Source organism: Passer domesticus, chromosome 8, assembly GCF_036417665.1.
Source record: "Passer domesticus isolate bPasDom1 chromosome 8, bPasDom1.hap1, whole genome shotgun sequence".
Lineage (NCBI taxonomy): Eukaryota > Metazoa > Chordata > Aves > Passeriformes > Passeridae > Passer > Passer domesticus.
In genome coordinates, this window is record NC_087481.1 from 44,676,872 (window position 1) to 44,690,527 (window position 13,656).

At 56.1% G+C, this 13,656-nt stretch overlaps 1 protein-coding gene across 1 annotated transcript in view; it reads left to right on the plus strand.

The window, feature by feature from the left end:
- The window catches only part of HPSE2 (heparanase 2 (inactive)), a 105,814-nt gene that overhangs the window by 90,744 nt on the left and 1,414 nt on the right, over positions 1-13,656 (plus strand). Inside the window, exons 8-10 of the mRNA XM_064431007.1 lie at positions 1,903-2,009; positions 2,812-2,926; positions 13,458-13,603. Of these exons, the coding sequence (XP_064287077.1) occupies positions 1,903-2,009; positions 2,812-2,926; positions 13,458-13,603 (368 nt within the window). The remainder of the gene's footprint in view (positions 1-1,902; positions 2,010-2,811; positions 2,927-13,457; positions 13,604-13,656) is intronic.

Here is a 13,656-nt window from a genome sequence, read left to right on the forward strand (position 1 = left end):
TCCCACTCACTCACAGTGTGCCTGGAAATGTTGCTTGCAAAGCAGTGACGCTTGCATTCCCAGAGTGATTCTCACTGGTGGAGAATTGTGACCATTATGAACTAGTGTCCTTTTTCCCTGCTTCAGCTGTGTCAGGAACCCAGCTGTTGCTGTCCTGTGGTGCCAGAGTCCATGGCCTGGCTTGTGAGTGCTCCTTACCTCACTGTCCAGGGGACCCAGCTCCCATCTCAAGCAATGGGACACATGGCAGGGCTTTGCAGGGTCCCCCTGTTTTGGCTGATACAGGGGCCAGGGCTGAGACTGACACACTCAGCTGTCAGTCCTGGAAGAAATAAGGAACACCTAGTGAGTGAAAAAGGCCTTAGGGACTAGAGGAGATGTCCATCCATCTGTCTTGTCTAGGTTTTCAAATCTTACCACTCACCACAATGTCTCACTTGTAATTCCTGCAGGGAGAAACCATAGAATGAGTAAACAGCTCAAAGAGGCCCTGGGAAAGGGGATGAGAGGGTCAGTGCAGCAAAGCTGGAGGAGAGAAGCTCCTTGCTGAGCCCTCTGGCACAAGCTGGGAGTCATCCATGTGTGTGGATGATACTCCTGCTGTGGGGGAGGCATGGCTCAGTGGAATCACTGTGGGGCAAGCAAGAGGCACCAGCCCCCACGGGTATAATGCCCTGCCAAAAGTGGTGACATGTATCCCACCTCTGGCTTGGAACCTGCTGGGAATGGAGTGGGACCCCATCCATCCCAGACCAGAAGCAGCAGGAGCTGCCCTTGGGGCAGTTTAGGGGAACCCTCACAGCCATGGGCCGGAATTTGGTCTGCACAGGGGAGGGCTGGGGAAGGCTCTGCTGGGAATGCCAGTGTGGCTGAGCAAAAGCACAGCACTGGGTGCTAATAGCCTCCAGCTTGGCTCCGAGTCCGTGCATCCTGCCGGGGCTGATTAGAGCAGCTGGACTTGTCCACTTCCCTGTTTTATTGCTTCCTCTCCGACCGGGGAAGGTGGCGGGCTTAGATAATTACAGGCAGGATGCCAACACCTCTGGGGCTTCAGTCAGGGCTGTCGACTCTCACAGGCTGTGAGTGGGAGGCAGCCCAGAGCTGGCGTATTTAACATCTTTGAGGGATCCCAGTCCATCCAGCACATTCCAGCGCTCCTCACTAATGGGGCAGGATCCATCAGGCTGCTCACAGCATTCCTGGGGCCGCTGGGTTTGCAGACATCTGGTCTTGGGAGCTCATCACCCAGCCTGGAGAAGTGGGATTGCAGGAGAGGGGACAGGGTGTGGTGCCGAAGGTTGCTCGGGCTGGGAGAGGGCAGCTCTGGCCAGCTGAGCATCTCACAGGTGTCTGCACTGCTGGCTGAAGCCTGGCAAGGGGTGGCTCAGACCTGCATGTCCCACCTGTGCCATGGATTGCTCAGGTGGCAAAGCAGCCCCTGCTCAGCTCTGGGACTGACTGTCCCTTTGGGGCTCGGGGCCACCCACGGCTGGCAGCCACCTTGAGAGGGGGTATGGCCAGCTAAGGTGACATGAGAGGGGAGTCTGTGGGACAGAGTGCATGGGGAGACCACAGGGGAAGAGCAGGATCTGGGACTGGGAACGTGAGAGTGCACTTGGGAGCAGGGACTGGGAACATGAGACTGCATTTGGGAGCAGCTCCAAAAGAGTGAGTGGATGTGGAAGTCCTTCCACTGGCAGTGGAAGGAAAGAGTGAGGAATAGTGTCCCACCACCCAGCCAAGGTAAAGACACAGAGTGACATGCCATGGCCAGGCAGGCACTGAGTGGCCAGCAGCACCATCACCAAAGTACAAGCCTTCCCATGAGACAGGAGATGTGTGCCTTGGCTTTAAATCACACATTCACCAGAGTAATTTTGGTTGCTTTTGTCTCTCACGCAGGTGGTGAACACGTACACACCAGGGAAGAAGATCTGGCTGGAAGGTGTTGGCATGAGCTCAGCTGGAGGCATGAACAACCTCTCTGACTCCTACGCAGCCGGGTTCCTGTGAGTGACACTGCCTTGCCACCCCTGGGCGCTGCCACCCCCGGGCACTGCCACCCCCGTGGGCTCTGCAGGCTGAGGCGCTGCAGAGGCACTGCAGCTGGAAGAGGGCAAGCTCCAGGCCTAGACACCCCCTCAGTACTCCCTGGCACCCTGAGTATTGCTAATGTCTCCATTTCATACGTAGTACCCCTCCTCTGCTCTGCTTTCCGTTTTCTCCCCTTTGAAGCTACAGCCATTCCTGGCTTCTGGGCTCGTCCACTGGCACAGCCCCGTGCCTGGACATCCTGCTGCAAAGCCCCAGTTCAGATCTTCAGAGCTGGCTGTGGTCATGAAAGATGGAGGAAGATTATGTAAGCTTAGCAGGGAAGCACAGGGACATGCCCGGGCTATCAGGGCTGTGGCAGGCTGTGAGAACTGAGGATCCTTCCCGGGCAGTGTGAGAAGACAGGCCAGTGCAAAGGTCGGGTCTGCCCTGCTCAGACAGAGGTGCAGAGTGCTGGCAGGCTGGGGGAGCACACAGGGGCAGAGGGCTGAGATATGGGGGCACACAGGGGCTCAGGCACGGGTTTGGGATGAGCAAGTTGGGCACAGCTGGGGCAGGGGAAGAGACATGCTGGGACAGGGATAGTGGGATCCAGTTCATAAAACCATCAGGAGGCTTCAGCTCAGGTGCTGGAGCAGGGATCAGGTTGTATGCATATGGTCATCCCTGTGCCACTGGGACCCCGCAGTCCCCCCCAGTGTTCCCCCCGTGGTGCCCCTGGCCCTGCATGGTGCCCTGGCTCTGTTCCTGTGTCCCCAGGTGGCTGAACACGCTGGGCCTGCTGGCCAGCCAGGGCATCGACGTGGTGGTGCGCCATTCCTTCCTCGACCACGGCCACAACCACCTGGTGGACCAGAACTTCAACCCCTTGCCGGTAGGTCTGCCCAGGGGGGTCATGCTGCTGCTGGCTTCCCCCTGCACGTTTGGGGGCATTCTCTCCTTGTGGCCTCTCTGAACTCTGCCGGAAAATGAACATTCCAGATCTGTTCCTGACAGTGTTAATAGGAGGTGCTGGTTCATGTCAAGTGCAGCATGTTGGAGGCAGATGGGAGAGCTGCAGTTTCATCTGGTGCCCCAGGGTTGCAGCACAGGAGGGAGGCTGGTGCCACTGAGGGGCACCAGGGCAGGCTGGTGAGCTGGAGGGATGGATGGAGCAGGCAGCTGGATGGCTCATGGTGAGCTGGCCCAAGGGAAGCCAGGCTGGAGCTCCAGCACCCCATTTCAGATTTCTAGAACCAAGGTGAAAGCTTCACAGTGAGCAGTGATCTCATCAGTGCCCCACAACATCCCTCACTCTTCAGAAACACCTGGGCAGAGGGGAACTCCCAGAGCACATAAGGAAACCATATGAAAAATCCTGTTAAAAGTAGCAGGTTTCCTTTTCCTCTGGGGCTTAGTCAATATACTGCCTTGCAAGCAGAGAGCCTGGCAGAGCAGCCCTGTGCTCTGCAGCTCTCCTAGAAGGGATTTATTGGTCCATGACCCAGCAGACACTGCCAGTGAGCTGTTGGAGATGTGCACAACCCTGACACTGTGAGCCTGAGATGCTGTGCTGGGATCTCAGGGGTGGCTGCAGCGGAGCAAAGTCTGGGGGAGCTGCATCTCAGCCAGCTCTGCCTGCTCAGACAATGAAAACAACATCCCTGCAACAGCATCCCTGAGCACCAGGCTGGCTCCAGAGAGCAAACCAGTGAGCAGGAGAGCGTGGTCTACTGCCTGTGCTGCTCTGGGTATCCCCTGGGGCTGTTCCCACGTGCAGCCTTCCAGCAAGCATACCTGCCAGCTCTGGGGGCCCAGCCTGGGGGGCTTTGAGCTTTGTTTGAGATGAACCTGAGCTCACAGCTCGATGGATTTCTCCTGAAGAGCCACTTTCCCTGACTAAGCCACATCACCCCCTTTCCCAGGGCTTCAGGGCCTCAGATTGCTCCTGGCTGGATGGGTGCACAAGGGTAGCAGATGGCTGAGGCCAGCTCTCCTGGCACAGAGGGTCACAGGGTGCCCCATGGCCAGCTCTCCTGGCACAGCAGGGCAGAGGTGCCCCAGGGCCACCTCTCCTGACACAGCGGGTCACAGGGTGCCCCAGGGGCAGCTCTCCTGGCACAGAGGGTCACAGGGTGCCCCATGGCCAGGTCTCCTGGCACAGAGGGTCACAGGGTGCCCCAGGGGCAGCTCTCCTGGCACAGAAGGTCACAGGGTGCCCCAGGGGCAGCTCTCCTGGCACAGAGGGTCACAGGGTGCCCCAGGGCCACCTCTCCTGGCACAGAGGGTCACAGGGTGCCCCAGGGCCAGCTCTCCTGGCATAGCGGGGCAGCAGCCCCAGAGCGGCTGGAGGAGGAGTGCAGTTCAAAACGGGATTAAAGCCAGGGAAGGAGTTAGAGGAATAAACCCCAGGCTGTTAAACACAATGGAAGTCTTTAACTTGGATTTGGCTGTTGTTTTAAAGATAAGTCTCCCAATAAGTGAGGTGCCAATTGCTGTCATGATCGTTTCCTCACTCTCCCACGTTCTCCAGCGCTGATCCCACATCCCACCACGGTGCTCCTGCACAAACTCCGGCAGGAGCTTCCACAGCCCCCTTCCCTCCACTCCTGTGCTATAAAAGAGCCGCAGACAGGTGAACACCGACAAAGGGTTTAAAAAAGCTGCAAACACCGCACAGCCCAGCGAGACCGGGCGGTGACCTGCTCGGCTGCTCCTTTCCCGTGGGAGCTATCAGAAGATGAAAGCTCGGCTGTACCTGCGCGGGGCCGGCGCTCTGAAATACAATCTGCTCATTAGCCGCCCTGCCAAAGGGGTTTCCGCACGCTGGCTGGGCGTGAGGCAGCTCTCACTGCCTGCTGAGAGAAGGCTGCACGGCCAGGGCATCAGCCACAGCTGGCAGCTCCTCGGGGAGCTGGGAGCCAGGCCCGGGCTCCCCTCAGCAGCCCTTGCACCTCCTTCTGCTCCCTGCCCCTGCTGATGCCTGCCTGTCCAATAAGAGGATGGTCTCAGGTGGCAGCAGCGCGGCCAACAGGCACTGAAGCTTCCCAGTGAAATTAGGAAGATGCTCACATCGCTGCTGGGCTTCCCGTACTCAGCAGAGTCATGAGCTAAGCAGCATCTTGTGCCTTTTGGGACATCTTGCAAGAGACGTGGTCCTTGTGTGCCCCTCCAGGTCCTTCACCCATGGAAGGGCAGCTTGAGTGCCCATCCTGGTTGCCAGAATTGCCTGTCCACTCTCCCTCTGAGCTCAAGTGTTTTACTGCCTTGTTATTTTTGAGATAACATTTTCATGTATGGTTGGAGTGCTTTTTCTTCCTGAGTGATTGGAGCAGTCAGCTGTATAATAGTCAGAGAAGCCCTTCAAATAAAGCCTTTTGCAGGTACATCAGTCTGCCTGCCTGCACTTAAACCTGTACATGTGTGGGAGTAAGGAGTGGAGGGAAGGAGGGCAGGAGCAGCACTAATATTTGCTCGTCACAGGGCAGTGCCTTTGAAATGCTGATGTGGCATATAGTACCTCTAGGATCATTTCAGGCATGCAACGTGCATACTCTATCTCTCTTTCCTTAATATCTCTCTGAAACAGTCCAGAGGGAAGCAATGCATTTATTTCACCCCAGGCAGACGGGAGATTTCTCTTCAGATTCTTACAGAATGTTAAAGACTTTTTCAGTGCTCTTCCACGTGCTACTCACCTCTTTTTTTATCCATCCCTTGGTATTGATTTCTGCTCCTTTAATGTACAATGCTGTAGGGTTATACCTATGCAGAGAAAAAACTTGGGCATATTTCTAGACATGGCTTGAGGAACACAAACCCCATGGAAAAGCCAAAGCTGGAAATCAGACTTCTATTTTCCTGTGGCTCCTCATGGGCCTTCCTCTAAGGCAGTGAGACACTGAGTTCAGTAGACACTTAAAGTTCTTTTCTGCATATGAGATTCATATGCAGGGTGAGAAAGTCCCGGAGGGATCAAGGGTGAATCGACAGCAGGGGCTGCCTGCTCAGCTGTGGTGGTAGAAGACAATATGATATTGCCTGTGAATTGATGGTGTCCTTGAGAAAGCATCGCAGCAGTGCGAAGGTCTGTGCCCAGTTGTGCTGTGATCAGATGCTTGGATGCTGCGGGTGATTTTTCACCCCCTTGGCTTTGCCCAAAAGCACTGAGGAGAACTCAGTGGGGAAGAACATGATATCCCGGAGGAGAGAGGGCCCTGGGCTCATGGGAGATCTGTCTGACCTGTCCCGAGCACCTCCGCATTAGGGAACGGGTTGGGCCCCCCTTTTCCGGGTCCAAGGAGGCAAGGGCCCTGCGCTGAGGTGCCGGGAGCGGGTCCCGGGCAGGTCACACCTGCAGCACCTGCGCTCCCGGTGCGCTCCTTAGCCGAGCCGGCTGGGCAGGAGGCAATGCTCATTGCAGCCCAAGGTCCCGGTCCCCACGGCCGGTCCTCTCCCGCCCCTGCGCTCCTCCCGAGGGGGTCGTGCTGTCCCGGGCACTGCCAGGGCACGGCTCCCCCGGGAATCCAGCTCCCGGGCACTGCCAGGGCACGGCTCCCCCGGGAATCCGGCTCCCGGGCACTGCCAGGGCACGGCGCTCAGGCCGGACTGCAGCGTGCCGTGCCCGCGGTCCCACGTCCGGGAGTGACAAAGGGTGGGTGGGGAGAGGGAGCAGGTTCAATGGAGCTTGCACACACATGGAAGCTGTTGCTGAGACTGTAAATCTGCTGCGCGGGCGTCTGGCACCCCCATCTGCCCTGCACGCTAGAGCACTGACTGTGGTGGGAGTGATGCCTGCAGGCAGGGAAGGGGTGGCAGAGGCAAGAATTGGCAGGAATTGTTAGAGGACGTTTGCTCTGGCCACAGATGGGAGGGATGAAATCCCGGGCTGTTCAGGTGTGCATGGGGGAAAAGCTCTTTCATGAGATGTCAAGCTAAAGCATGGTCTGCTGAAGGGCAGAGTGGGAATGGTGCCCTGTGGAAGTCTTCCAGCGAGCCTTGGCACAACTGCCTGGAGCAGGTTGGAGCAGGGCATCCACTCCAGCGCCCTGCCCTTTCTATCATGTCTGAAGGACTGAGGCAGTGTCTGCTTTCTGCACCCTCCCTCCTTCCAGGTTAGCTCTGAGGATGTGAGTATCTGTGAATGAGGAAACAGATTTAAAGCAGCTAAACTCTGCTTGCTGTCACAGTGGGTTAAGGGGCCTTTCCCTCTTGGTGCACTAGAAAAAAGGTCTCTGAAGTGCATATGCATGGACTCTCAAATGGATCAAAGCCATGCTAGCAGCTCTGGCACCCACCCACTGGAGCTGCAAGACATGTGCAGAGCTGGAGCTGGACTGTTCCTCCTGCAGCAGAGTCTGGGGCAGAAACAAAATCCATCTGGGACCAGCAGCAGCAGCTTGGTCTTGGAAAGATGGACACAGCCCACATCTCCAGAGGCACCATGCTAGTGCTAAACCTGCCCAGCCTGGTCACAGAGCCCACCCAGGGCTGTGGATGAGGTGGGATTGAAAGACCATTCCCAGAGTGGATTGGTGTTCTGGAAGAACAGGAAACAGAAAAATTGCATTTGGTTTCCAAGCCCTCTGATCTGGCAACTCCGCTCCCTTCCTGCAGCCTGCATCGCCTGGACCCTGTTAGGGAGAGGTGATGACAAAAGAGAGATTTGGCTGTTCCTCCATTTGCTCAGATCCCAAGAAGGTGGGGAGGCCACTGGCTGGAGGCAGGCTGCGATGGGCAGCAGGCAGGGCTCACGTCCTCCTCAGCACTTCCCTGTCCCCTCAGTGCCACTGATGCCTGGCAGCAATTCCTGTGGCTGCCACTGCCACTGCAGGAATTTTGCTGAAGACCACTTGTTTGAGGGGAAGGCTGCAGGAAGATGTGAAGGCACAAGGCAGCACAGGAAAGAGCGGTGTGAGATGAAGTGTTTGCAGCCGTTAGAGCAGGAAGGAAGAGGAGCAGCACAGCGAAAGCAGCAGATGCCCAGGCAGAGATGTCAGCAGCCACAGAGGGCTGGTGGTGGGGCAGCTGCTGGGATGTGGCCTCAGCAAAGAAGGGATTGGTCAGCATCAGCTGACCTTTCATGGGGTGGTGTGTGGATCAAAGCCAGGGTCTGTCCTGCCCAGGGGGGCAGAGCAGAGGGAAGAGGCGAGGGGCACCTTTGCTGCAGCATCTCTGTGCTGCCTCCTCCTCCCCTGCTGGTGCCTCTGGCAGGCCAGTCCACTCGAAGCCCCCTTGTTTGGGGCTAGAAGGAGCCTTGTTCCCCATTCACAGACTGCCTCTGGAGAGTCCCCTGTGGTGCTCACTGACAGACTCCCCAGTACAGCACCAAACGTTATAGGAGACTGCTCAGTTCTCCACAACCTCCACCCAAGGAGGAGGCACACACGAAACAGCAAACAGATCCTGGCCCTGAGGGTGGGGGCATGAGAGCTCATGAAGGCAGCATTAGTGTCTGGAGCTGATGGTTTTGACTTCAGAAAATGTTGTTCCCTTTGGGATGAGGCTCTGCCCCACTCTGCTTGTCACAGGACCTTGCAAAGGGTTTGGCTGAGAAAACCTTGAACTCCCACTTAAGAAGCACATAAAACTCAAGGATAATGTTAAAAGCAGCATTATCCAGCCTTGCTGGACGAACAAGCAGCTATGGCTTGAACAGGATGTAAGGACCTCCGTGGGGAGAAAGCTTTGGATGCTGAGAATCTCTTTAATCTAGTGGAAAAAGAAAGAACAAGAACCACTGGTTGGAAGCTGAAGCCAGACGAATTCAAGACAAAAATAAGGAGTGGGACTGTTAACAGTGTGGATATGTAACTGCTGGAACAGGCTCCCTGGGAAGTGGCAGCTTCTCCATCCCTCCATGTCTTCACAACCATAATCTCTACTTTTCTGTGGGATGCTTTTGTCAAAAACAAGCCACCAGGGACAACAAAGGGATAAAAGAGCAAAGCCCTCTGTCCTGTGATGTTCAGACCAGCCAGCCCTTATCTCCACACAGGTTGCTTGGACTGTGGAAAATGCAGATGGGGGTGCAGGACTGGAGTTCTCTGTAACAGCCTGTTGGAACTTGAGTGTGCATAAGGCACAGGGGAAGAACTTGGGCAGCTTCAGAAGAAGGAAGAAGCAATAAAATTGGAATAGGGTGAGCAGCAGCCAGCTGAGGCTGCTGGTGACTTGGGAACATAAAGCCATGTCCTGGCAGCCCCAGCCATAGGAGGCTGTGCACCATGGGCTCACAGCTCACAGTTTGAAATTCAGCTGCCTCTGCTGCTTACAGTTCCCAGGAAACTGAAGGGCTGTGGCTCTTTTACTCTGGTTTTCTGGTTATGGAAACATCTTCGCACACGTGGAGAGCACAGAGCTGAACAATTCAGGTGGACAGCAGAGCTGCTTTGCTGTCTCTAGGAGAGAGCATGGGGATAAGTCCTGCCCTTCTCCTGATGGCTCTGCAGACAGGAGGGTCTGGCTACTAGTTCTGCCTCAGAGTCTGCTTAATCAGCCTTGTTTCCAAAAGCTGAGGTCTCCAAAACTTCTGCAATGAAGTAAACTGTGCTAAGAGATCAAGTGGAACTCTCTGGGCTTTCCCTCTCTAGTGGAAAGCTTGTATGTCCTCACTGGCCCCATGAGGCTCAGAAGGTGAGGCTCCCTGAGCTCTTCACATCAGCTCACCCAGCACAAGCTCCCCTCCTGCCCACACATCAGGGGTCCCAGACAGGAGACCTCCTGAGGCACAGGAAAGCTCTGCCTTCAGGTGCTCCTCACCTGCAGTGCTGCTTGATGGGTCTGCAAAGTAATTAAACCAAGAAAGATCCCTCGATTCCCGTGGGACTAATACCAAACCAGATTCCTGTACTGCTACAGCTGTATTGCTGGCTCAGCCCTCACAACAAGAGTCTTCTGTGACTCCAAAAGAATCCTTTCTGCAGTTGCACTGGTTGGAGCAGTCTGTCTCCCTGGACATTGCTGAGGCTGTCCCCGAGAGGATGCCCAGCACCACACTGCACATCTTTGCAAGGGGTGTGTGGGCACTGCCAGCCTGGGGAACTTGCTTGCACAGGGTGTGCCACATGGCAGCAGGTGCCAGCTGCTGTCAGGGCTGAGGAAGAGGTCACTGGTCAGCGGAAAAGCCACCCTGGTTCCAGCTGGGTTTCAAGAGCAACCATTGCCCAAGGTGGCCCATTTGAACAGGAGCTGGTGGCAGCAAATCCCTGGGGAACACCCAGCCCAGCAGCCCTGGCGTGATTTTGGCTGGGGTTCATTCATGCCAGTGGAAGGAGCAGCCCTGGAGCACCAGCCCAGCTAGGGAAAGTGTCTGTCCTCAGCAGGTTTGTTTCAGTCGTGCTAGGTGTGTGTGTAATCCATCATCTGAATGCTTGGTGTCACCAGGTCCTGGTAATTTATTGCAAATAACATGATTTTGGCCCCTCACACAAGTGGCTTTGCGATGACGCGAAAAGCTGCAGCTGTCTGCAGTGCTTCCCTGCAGTGAGCTGAAGAGCTCAAGTGCCTTGAGGCCAGTGCTGACGACTCCTTTTTCAACCCCGGGTCATTCTCCTGGCCCTCCTTTGAACTCTCTTCGGTATTTTCACATCCTTCTTGAAACTGAGACTTTGGAGCTAGCTTTGCCAGCAAGGCGAGGTAAAAGCACTGCTCTCCCCTCACCTCCTGCAGATGTTGGAGGGACACAGTGCTTCCTGCACTGCCCTGGAGGCACTGAGTGTGCTGAAATACTGCACGCTCAGCCGTGATCACCTCATACTTTGCAGAACAGCTCACCCTAAATCACTGCTGACTGTCTTACCCAACCCATGGCACCGGTATGGTTTTTCTCAGGAAAGCTGTGTACCCTTAGCTGGGCCAGAAGCTCACAAAACACAGCCAACACTTTCAGGAGAGATAATCATCTGTCCTAGTGCCCAGCTTGGGAGATGCTGAATGGCACAGCTCTGCCCACAAGCCATCGTGGCAGGAGCCTGGGGCTCAATGCTCCCAGCTCTGCAGGGTTGTTCAGAGAATCCTTGGGAAGAGCATGTGCTGAGATGTGAAATTTGCAGCAGCTGGGGCACATCATGGGGCTGGACAGGCTCTCAGGACCCCCACGTTACAAAGCTTGCTGCTGCTGAGCCTTGAGAGTGGAGAGACACTGATGTCAAAGCAGCAAATCCCTGGGGAACACCCAGCCCAGAGGGGTGGGTGCTCAGCTGGTGGCTGGAGCTGCTGGTCCCAGCTCACCATGGAGGCAAGACCATTGAGAGTCCCCGGCAGACAGCTCTTGGGATCCACATGGAAATTCTGTGGGCAGACACTGAGAGTCTGGCCTCTATCACTCCCATAACTTGTGGGGGAAAGCAGCATCTCACAGTGGAAATGTGGAGAGGAAATGAGAAACCCCAGAAGAGCTTCTAGAGAAGACCTAAAAGCCTGAGCTGACAGGTAGCTCAGGACACAAAACTTAGTTTTACTGCATGACCATGGAGCTAAACACTGAAGCCTGTGCTTTTCTTTGTCCTCACTTCAAACTCAAGTAGTTACTCATCTAATGACTGCTAATCAGGGTGGCTTCTCAGAGAGGCAGCAGAACTGTTTCTCCTGCCTGCTGTGAGCCTGAGCAGCACAGGCTGGCACTGCTTCCCGCAGAAGCCTGGTGCACTCCTCAGGCTGCAGAGCAGCCCAGTCAGCCAGCAGGGTCAGGGACTCACTGACAGCACACACAGGCAGCACTGAGCTACTGCAGCTCGCTCTCTCTGGGAGCTTTGGCCTCGTGGCTGAGCTGTCTCGGGCTACACGAGCCTCTCCCTTCACGCTCAAATCTCCTTTGGGGCCCAGAGTTTCCAGAGGAAGCAGTTACCAGGCTGGTGTGGCACAAAGCCCCGTGGTTTTGGCTGGGAGTAGCGAGAGGAGAACAGAAGTGGCTTTTCCTGTAGCATTATGCCAAAATCCTGCCCAGAAAGTGAGAAGTGTGTCTGGATCTCTCTCTGCCAGTGCAGCTAAGTGCTGATGGAACAGATCAGCTTCTGCTGAACTGGAAAGGTCATAGGGCTGGCAGTCCAGTCTGGCTGGTGGGTTTTCACCTTGTGCTGGTCACTGGTGCCCCACTGCTCAGTTTTGTATGCTGACCTCTTTACCCAAAATACGTGTTAACTGGGGGCTGTGGGAGGGCTCCCCAGGCCCAGGATGGGTAACTGACTCTAAATGAGATATCTGCACTTCCACCTGCCCATTCTCCTCTGCGTCCTGGGGGCCTGGAGACCCCATTCCCAACCACATGCCCCTGAAGGGCATGCAACACCCCTCCATCACACTGTCCTGACCATGCAGGGCTGTCCTTGCCCTTCCCAGGCACTGTGCAGAGCCACAGGGTGCCTGTTCAATACTCATTTCCTCCTCGCCGTGCAGGTCAGCCCCTGGTGCTATGTGACCATCACTGCTGAATGTTTGACATTGCCAGCAGGGAGGGAAGATCATCCCAATTGCCCTGGGGCACATGGCCCTTCTAGGACATCCAGTCTGGGCTGTTCAGAGGGCATTTATCCAGAGTGCTCATGTGTGTGAAGGTGCCCAGTACCCAGAGGCAGCACTCAGAGAAGCAGGGAGAGAAGCTGCATCTCCCCAGCATCATCTGGCATGCCTGGAGCCAGAGCCCCATCCTGCAGAACAGCAGGCGAGGGCCTGAGCCTGCCCTTTCCCTTCCCCAACCCTGCTTCATTTACCACACACCTCCCAGCTCCTGCAGAGGATGAGGGGGGGCCTCCCCGGGGCCTGGGGCCCATCCTGTGCCCTGCAGGATAAAGTAGTGTGTGGTGATGTAATTAGGGCTGCATTGCTCATGCATGTGTGCAGGGTCTGAGCATTTCCTCTTTCTTGAGCTTGGCTTCCCCATGCTCCACAGGAGGCTTGAAAATGGGAGAAATACCTCTGGGAAGCTGAGCACCCTCAGCAGTCCCAAAAGCCAGTGTGCCATGAACAGAGACAAAGAGCAGGGAGAGTTCTGATGTGCTCCAGCTCTGTGTAGAGAGTGGACGAAGAGCCTGCTCCAGGGGCACCACCACCCTGTGTGCATCAGCTGGAGCTGGTGTGCAGGTCCACAGCACGGCTGTGCGTTGGTCCATGGGTATGTGCTCATGTGCTCGTGCTGCTCCCCATGCTCTGCAACCCAGCCAGGATCTGAGCTCCTTTAGAGGGTACCCCTGTCTCTCAGCATGGGCAACGAATTCCTCCCTGAGTCTCTTTCCTGGAAACATCCATGCCATTATGGTTTGGACTGCACAAAAAGAACTCATCCCAAGGCAGACATCTGGCACACAACATTTTCACCCCAACAGCCAAAAGTTTGCTAGGCTGCAAGCAGGGGAGCCAGCCTTTCCTGCCCACGCCCTCTGTGAGCAGGGGGGGCTGTTGTGCTGCTGACTGTCCCCTCTGCCCCCCAGGACTACTGGCTGTCCCTGCTTTACAAGCGCCTCATTGGTCCCAAGGTGCTGGCGATCCACGTGGCCGGTCTCCAGAGGAAGCCCCGGCCCGGCCGAGTCATTCGCGACAAGCTGCGGATCTACGCCCACTGCACCAGCTACCACAAGTGAGCGGAGCCGGGCAGGCTGAGGGTACAGGGTGGGATCATGGCACCCCCGG